The sequence below is a fragment of the Alligator sinensis genome, unplaced genomic scaffold (assembly GCF_000455745.1).
Source record: "Alligator sinensis unplaced genomic scaffold, ASM45574v1 scaffold292_1, whole genome shotgun sequence".
In the NCBI taxonomy this organism is placed as follows: Eukaryota; Metazoa; Chordata; order Crocodylia; family Alligatoridae; genus Alligator; species Alligator sinensis.
The window spans coordinates 1,072,644-1,081,496 of record NW_005842509.1 but is presented as its reverse complement, the minus strand read 5'-3'; the positions used below and the strand labels follow the sequence as shown (position 1 = coordinate 1,081,496).

Sequence of the window (8,853 nt, the reverse complement as noted above, 5' to 3'; positions counted from 1 at the left end):
ACCCACCTCTCTTTCCTGCCTATGCAGGGTGTCGGACTCGATGATCTATTGAGGTCCCTTCCGACCCTAACATCTATGAATAGTAAGAAAATGTATTTCATGTGGAGTGTGTAGGAATACTTCACACCCTCTGGCCTGTTTTTAACAAGCCACAGAAACTTTATAAATATAAGACATACTTTGCATACACAAGGAAATCCTCTCTGATAATATCTGTGTGCATTTTGCAAACTAAGCCCTCAAACAGATTAATCCCTTGATGACAGGCTCTTTGGAATCTAGCTTTATCCAATGCTGGGTGGCAACTGCCCCATTTGGCTCCTGCATGTCTCAGGAAAGCTGTTTTTCCCCTTAAGAGGCTTCTCTTTTGCAAATGCTCAACAAACGCCTAATCCCTCTAATGCTGCTGTACAAAACCTATGTATTTGACTGCAGCCATTTTATACCTCACACCTTGTGAGCAGATTCAAAATTTAAGTATCAGTTTGCATACAACTACTAACTTATTCATATAAATTGTACAATAAAACATCATGTGCAAACTAAGTACTTACTGTGGCTCCTCTTATTCAAAGGTATTCAACTGTTCACCAAGAAGTTAAGCCTATGTTATGCCTCTTGTGAAAAATACTTTCCTATGTTTTTAATATTACTGTGTAGTGGTGACATGAAAATTAAATAATTTAAACAGTGTCACAGCCAGTAATAGAATCCAGAATGCCCAAACCCCTGGCTAGCCACAACATCCTAGTCTATAAACCTTGCTTCATTATACTAGAAAGGCTCCACTACCACCAGTCCACTAATCCCTTGGAATATAGCACCTGTCACTTGACAGGCACAAGGCGTGCTAATCTGTTTGAAATAAGCATATCTCCATCTCCTGCTGGGAAAATGCAGCAATAAGAATAACCTTTGGCTCCTGTTGATTCCTGTGGGGAACAAAGGGGAGAACTGCTTATCTTGTTACTGCTTTTCTCCTATCAGGGCAGGATTTCAAGCAAGCCAGAACACCACTCCTTTATTCGATAGAGATAATCATTATTTTAAAAAACTCAGAATTTAATTACAGAGAATGTTTGTTTTAAGTATACCCTGATATCCTTATTAGAATACAGGGGCATCCAGCTAATGTACTTGCTTTGTTTAGCATAGTTGAGTATTGTTCCTTTTGATTACCTTAAGCTAAAATAATGCCTCATGAACTCCCCGAACTTTTTAAAATTTATCCTATTATGCATCCCATAAGGCTCCAAGTGAGCCACTTGGGAAGGAGAAAGAGGTCACAAGCAGAGGGAAGGGAAGACAACACAAAGGACATGGGAGATTTAAAAAGGGGACATTACCCCTTTTTCATGCTAAAATTTTGTATCCTTTTTAGAAGGTGCTTGTGCAATCCTGTGAACAGCAGCTGTCAACACAGGAATTATGACTGAGCTAACTGTAGAAGTTAAATTCTAGGATCAGCACCAGAGGCTGGTTTCTACAGGCTGAACTCCTGGCTCAGATGCAATTTCAAGTTGCCACCACCGGATGCTGCTGTTCGCAAGCTGACCAGCTTCTGTAAAACTTAAAAGTTTTGTACAGTTGGGCTGAACAAATGAGCAGTCACCTGCCAGGCTAGGATGCTTGCAGGCAACAGTCAGTCAGCAGCATTTATTGCTGAACCCCCAAGCTGGCAGTGTGCACTGCTAGAGTGAGTTAACAATCTCCCAGGCATACTTATTAGGATGGAAATAGAGTACCATGAGGCCTCTGCTAGCCTTCTGGCAAGCAGTTACCTGCCAGCTCAGCTATATTCTCCCTGCTTCTGGGGTACTGCTGGGATGTGCATAAAGCCCATGCTCATGGCTCAAAAAGCAGACACTGCCTCAGACAAGAGGCAACAAAAAAAAGTCTCCAAGGGATGACACGAGAGGATGATGGTCAAGGTGTGACATACAGTCAAGGGAGAAGGCTGTTCTCACTGGCTTGAATATCTAAAGTTTTCAGCCTCTGAACATGTTCAGCAAGAGCAAAGGGCAAAAACTCAACTCCTGATACTAGTTTTTAAAGTCATGATTTCTGAATTCTCAGTGCTGACAATCCTAGGGAGGTGAAAGCACCATTGGTGCCTCTTATTATCACCAGTGAATGGGTAAGTGGGCAGGCACTATTTAATATCGTACTCTCCACCTGCTACAGGTAAGACGGGGACTAGCGGGGGTTGCTCTACGTAACTGCAAGGGATGAAGAGAGGAACTACCAACACTCCCAGAACAAAGCCATGTATTGGGGCTGGAGGATCTATTGCAAGATATGACCTTCTCTGTAATATTAAATTATGTTTAGTAAGTGGTTTTGGTAAAAATAATAGCTCTCACTACAATGAAGAGGGGGGAAAGACATTTGTCAGGTACTTCCTCATTTCTTCTTTTGACAATCATATTAAAAAGCAAAAGCAGTGAAAAGAAAAAAAGCAAACTTACCAGCCTTAAAGCTGAGTTCATCTTGCTCTTGACCCTCATAGTCATAGAGTGCACGTACTCTCACTTCCACTGCCAGGGAGGTATCTTCATCAAATGGATTAGTTTCTCCATTGGCATCAGTGGAAGAAAATGGATTGTTGGGCTCTTCATCTGACCACTCTGTAGGGTAGCTTTGGTTTTTCTCATAGCTGCTAACACTAAAAAATCAATTTTAAATGGTTTTAATTTCCTCTCAACTCATTAACCCTGATTATATAATATCAATTTTAACTACTTAAGTGTATCCATTAATGCCTATATTTTAGTATTTTGTATTTCTGAAGCAGTGTTTCTCAATATTTGAAGCTGGCAATCCCCTATAATTAAAATAATGGGGGTTACATGGGTTTTTTTTATCACTTACGTTTGTGAAAAATGCATCAGCAATAACAAACCTATGAGAGGCTGACAGAATGCTCTAAAGGAAAAAAATGCACAGATAGTAGGGAGTGAGATTCTCTTTGCTTCAGATTAATAGTTTTCAATACTTCGAGCACCCTACTCCCTTGCTTTTCTTACCTCCCCCTGGACATTGCAAGCCATCAGTTGTGAAACACTTTAAAGGAACACTTTTAGAACCAGTAACTCAGTTAAAGAAATGGTAACTATTGAGTCTACACATGCAATTCAATGCACTCCTAGACAAACTGTCACAATACAACAAGTAACTGACAACGTTTAAGTGGGAAGAAAACAGTCTTGAAAGGGGACTTTTCCAGTGAGGACACTCAACAGCAAGGCTCCAGCAGTAGTTTCACAGCAGGTTGTTATACCTCACTTTTTTTTTTATAGAGATATAATGTAAGAACAAAAAGGCAATAAGAAACTGTGTTAGCAGCCACCAATGTCCAGTGTAAATTCAAACCAAAAGAGAAGACAACATATATAGTATCTGTTAGAAAAGATAAATTAGGTTACAATTCTTTTTACATAAATTTTCATAAAGGTTTCAAGCATTGTACAACCTAGCATCTTTGCAGAAACCCAAAATTGGAAAGCCTGGATAGAGAAAGTACAAGTGTGAAAACAGTTTAAAAAAAAAAAGCATTCTTTCACCAACTTTTTGATTTTATTGTCCTCCTTTTCACTGACAGTACTCCCAGTATCTTCTTCATCTTCAAAGGGATTGTAACTTGATTGTACTGACTGCACTGTGTTACTCGGGACACTAAGATTGCTATTTGGGAGAGAGAGAGCATTAAGGTGACCCTATCAGCTCAAAGAATCAGATGTCAATATAATTAACATTACACTAAGAGCAAGCTAATAGCAGTTACCCTTCCCTGGTCAAAAACTACTAAATCAAGGATATTGCTTCAATTTTTCAGGACAGCCCAAACCCACCCCTACCCTCATCTAAATCTAAAACTCTGTGACTGCAACACTAAGTATTTCCTATCATATTTGCAGTTCAGTGTTTTAGTTAATCTGTTGCTTGCTAGAGAAAGTAACACCTATTTTCTAGCTATATTGCATTCCTTTCACAAAGAAAAATCTGAATGTTCTGCCAGTGAGTAAACTGCATCCAGAAATGGCATAAAATTCTTAGCAAGCTAGAATTCTAGAGTATTTTACAAAAGGCCGTTGTTCCCATACTACAGATGGGGCAAACCCATACATATGGCAGTTAAATAAGCCAGGGATGGGGAAGTTCAATTTCTGATGGACTGGTTTCTTCAATTGTAGGATGAAAGAGAAACAAAGATGTGCTGAGTAACCAAAAATAAGATGGATGAGAACCACCAAAATACTCAGTAAACTTCAGAATCATCTCCTTTCCAAACTCCGGAAATCATTTTCTGTATATGTTCCCTAGCTATAGAAGTACTGCAAAGCACTATGTCTTTCTGAGACAAGTGAGCCATGCTCTTTTTATCTGGGTGGCTAATGAAATTTCTCATCTGTACTTCCCTAATGAATTCCAAGATAACATTTCTTTCCTATTCTTCTAGTTTTAGACACTGACATGAAAAAAAACTGTATACCTGCTATGTTTGTTAGGCTGTGAAGCCTGATCTCCTGTCTGGCTAATACCAGTTAAAGTCACTCCATCTGCAGGTTTCTTCTTTTCCCTTCTACTAAGAGTACGGTTCAGATCTCCAGAATACTCCTACAAATGACAACAAAGTAAGAGTTTAAGCTAGTCAATACTACAAATTTTAAAACTGAATTTTAGAACACACAACAAAACCAATGAGCTAATAAGTTAAAAAAGATTTAAATGCTTCACGTTATCTTTAGGTCTGTTCTCTTATTTGCCTTACTAGGCATTCCGAGGGATCTCTACATCCCTGTTCAAGTCACAAGAATACCCATTCTTCCCCACCTAATACTACTAGCACATGGGAGAGCCTAATGTTGTAGCTACCAGGTTTCTGTGAACTGGAGGAAGAAAACATTGGAGTCAGTCTGTGTAGTTGTCTAAAAGTTAGACTGAGGAATTACTTTTCAGTGATACAAATGTATATTATGTATATTCATCTTTAAAATTAAACTATTTCAAATTTGAAATTAACTAATTAAAATTATTATAATTTCAATAGTTTGAAATTAAACTATTTATATTTGAAATTATGACAGCCTTTAAGGCTAAAACTTTATTCTTAAAAAAATATTCAAGCAATACATATTCAACAGATTCTCCTATAATAATCTGCAAAAGAATTCACCTATTACACTTTTGTTACACAGAGCTATTGCATGGCCTCTGGCAATTTTATACTGGCAGTAAGCAACATGATGGCTTCAACTTTTCATATAACTTGAATCCTAAGGTCCAGCACTGTGGGTTTTTTAAAATACACAGTTTAGTCACTGTTGCTAAAATCCATTATTTTCTATCCAGGAAAATATACACATGGTTAGAGTTGTTATAAAAAACATGGAGTCATATATAAAGCATCATGATATTGGAAGTTTTGAACTTATAATTTGAAACTAATGAGTAGATAAGCAGGTCTGACAGCACAGGGCTGCACACAGCTGACAGGTGCAAAGTCAGTCCTAAACTGCATTAAGGAGACTATCCTCCAAGCCCAAAGGGAGGTAATCCCAACACAGATCAAAGAGGGCAAGAGGGCACAAAAGCCCCCATGGCTCACCAAAAGCATCCAGGTACATCTCCTAGCTAAAAAGGAGGCGTACACCCAATGGAAGGGAGGGGCCATCACCAGGGAGGACTATACCTCGGTTGCTCGGGACTGTAGGGTGGCGGTTAGGAAGGCCAAGGCGGAGATGGAACTGGGAATAGCTACCCAGATCAAGGACAACAAGAAGTCCTTTTTTAAATACATAGGGGGTAAAAAGAAGGTACCGGGTAACGTGGGGCCTCTGCAGGACACACTAGGAAAACTGGTCATCGCACCAGACAGCAAAGCTAACCTATTTAACAATTTCTTTGCCTCCATTTTTCTGAGCAGGGACTGGGTCATCCCCCCGCACTGGGACTCCCGTAGGCCCCAGGAGAGGTGCACCCAGGCCTACGGTCAGAGAGGACCTAGTCAGGGAACTTCTGGAGGGACTGGACATATTTAAATCAGCAGGTCCTGATGATCTCCACCCCAGAGTGCTAAGGAAATTAGCACAAGTCATTACGGGACCCCTGGCATGGATTTACGAGCACTCATGGTGCTCTGGCGATGTGCTAGAGTACTGGAAAAGGGCCAATGTGGTTCCCATTTTCAAAAACAGGAGGAAGGAGGACCCAGGAAACTACAGGCCTGTTAAGTCTTACCTCAGTCCTGGGTAAGCTTTTTAAGAGAATTATCCTGGTGCATGTCCATGAGGGGCCAGCAAGGGAGATTATGCTTAGTGGCAACCAACATGGGTTCATTAGAGGCAGGTCCTGTCAGACCAACCTGGTGGCCTTTTGTGACCAGGTCACAAAATCCTTGGACGCAGATGTCATGGTGGACATAGTCTTTCTGGACTTTAGGAAGGCCTTTGACACTGTCTCTCACCCCATTCTCATTAAAAAACTAGGGGACTGTGGCGTCAATACCTACACAATCAGATGGGTCACTAATTGGCTGGAGGGCTGCACCCAGAGAGTGGTGGTGAACAGGTCGTATTCGACCTGGAGGGATGTGGGCAGTGGGGTTCCGCAGGGCTTGGTCCTTGGGCCCGCACTGTTCAACATCTTCATCAGTGACTTGGATGTGGGGGAAAAAAGCACCCTGTTCAAATTCACAGATGACACTAAGATGTGGGGAGAAGTGGGCAATGGAGGGTCCCTTCCGAACCTATCAACTATGAAACTATGCATACTAATGTAAAGTAGAAATTGAGTGGCAGCACAATAGCAATACAAAAAGGGACAAAAAAAAACAAAAGCAGAAAACACTTGTATTACCATAGGAACTATCCCCAACTTTGAATGACCCTGTTCAAAAATAAGGATTGGGCTTGTTGTAGAAAAGTAACAGGTGAAGCAGAATACAGGGAAAATAAAAAATGCTAAAAACTTGATAAGCTGGTATTGTTAGCTTACTCAGGATCATCAGTCTTAAAAATCAGAATTCAATTGGCTTTCAGATATTTAGGCTCTTTCAACTTCGTACTTTTGCAGTTTACGATTTAATATTTCTAAATGTGGTTGATCATAAAATATTTACTTACTTCATCCTTGTAGCATGTAAAGAAAAATTATTCAGTTAGAAAACAGAAGTAACTTAATATAGAGAGATACAATTAGTTGAAGCCCAACAGCCCACACACAAAAAACAACTGTAGTTCAAGACTTCACACTGACAAAAATAGTGCGTCATTAAGCTTACATTTGAGCTTTTCCAGCCCTGAAAAACTCAATTAAAAATGCTGCTAAAAACGTGTTTAAGCAACATATTTCAAATTCTCCCTTAATGATAAATGACATTTCCATACCAGAGGCAGGAATTCTTGTGGGAGCTATCTTCTATTACACCAAGTGTATACCTGGGATGGAGACAGACAAGCTTTCAGGCATCACAATACCCTTCCTCAGGTCTCCTCAAGTGAAACCTGAGGAAGGCTACTGTGATACCAAGAGCTGGTCTGTGCCCATCCCAAGCATGAAGTTGATCTAATAAAAGATATCACCCACGAGAACTCTTGCCTCTTGCATATTTCCTGAACAATCAACAACATCATTTGAATAGTACTATTTCCATTCCACCAATTTGGTGACCATAACTGTTGAAACATCTTTAAACTCTCTCCTTCCATTAACTATGCTTTAACTTTTATTAGATAATTAACAGCATTAACTTTTATGAGAAAAGGTTATATTAATAGCCATCATAAAGATGCTGGTCAGACAAACAAGCTCAGGTTCCTTTCTTATTCTCCTTGAATAAGTCATCAACCCTTGGGGTCTGCAGCTCTCCCCTCTGGCACCTCAGAGACCGCCACGCAGACAGAGCCCCTGGCTCTCGGCTGCAGGGGCTGCCTGTCACTTTTTCAGGCTCTGGGGCCCAGGAGCAAGGCCGCCTTCCCTTGTGGGGTCTGCTCCCTACTGGGGTCTCTGGCACGCCAGCTGGAGGAGCTCCAGGCCGCAGTCCAGAGACTGCACGCCATCAGGGATTGTGAGCAGGAGATAGACTCCTACTGCCAGGCCCTTCTCCCCCAGGAGGCGGACGGTAGACCACGGTCTCCCTCCAGGACAAGGGAGGACCCGGGGACCTCCCTTTCTGTCCAACCATGGAGTTGGACCAAGGTGGTCAAGGGCCCCAGGGCTCGCCGCACCAAGGCCCCTGTCCCGCTGGAGCTTTGCAACAGGTACAAACCTCTTGCAGCCCCAGCAGAGCCTGCTGAGTTGCCAGCTCCCGCAGGCAACACAGATGACACTGTAGCTACTGCCCCCGCTCTCCCTAAGACCAAATGCAAAGTGTTTGTCATGGGAGACTCCATCCTGAGGGGGACTGAGGGGGTAATCTGCCACCCCGACCCCTTAGCCCGGGAAGTTTGCTGCTTCCCGGGAGCCTGCATCTGAGACATTGCAGAGAAGATCCCTAAGCTCCTCCAGCCCACTGACCACTATCCCATGCTCCTCATCCATGTGGGCACCAATGACATGGCTCAGAGTGCTCCTAGCCGGGTCATGAGGCACTACAGGAATTTGGGTGCGGGGCTAAAGGGTCTGGGGGCACAGGTGGTGTTTTCTTCGATCCTCCCAGTCTCAGGCTATGGGCTGAGGAGGGAGAGGAGGATCCAGGTAGTCAACCAAAGACTGCAGCGCTGGTGTCATCAGGAAAGCTTTGGCTTCCATGACCACAGTCCACCCTTTGGAGAGAGGAAGTGAGCTGCTGGGAAGGGATGGCCTCCACCTCTCTCCTTTGGGGAGGAGGCTCTTCTCAGCCAGACTGGCTGA

At 42.2% G+C, this 8,853-nt stretch overlaps 1 protein-coding gene across 9 annotated transcripts in view; it reads right to left on the bottom strand.

Annotated features, from left to right (window-relative positions):
• Positions 1-8,853, bottom strand: part of PACSIN2 (protein kinase C and casein kinase substrate in neurons 2) — a 138,380-nt gene that overhangs the window by 8,630 nt on the left and 120,897 nt on the right. For 8 of the 9 annotated variants that reach the window (XM_006031536.3, XM_025213210.1, XM_025213205.1 and 5 more), the window contains 3 exons: positions 4,493-4,617; positions 3,568-3,684; positions 2,469-2,665 (listed from right to left, as the gene is read on the bottom strand). In XM_006031536.3, the coding sequence (XP_006031598.1) occupies positions 2,469-2,665; positions 3,568-3,684; positions 4,493-4,617 (439 nt within the window). The remainder of the gene's footprint in view (positions 1-2,468; positions 2,666-3,567; positions 3,685-4,492; positions 4,618-8,853) is intronic. The other variant, XM_025213209.1, reaches the window with a different exon arrangement.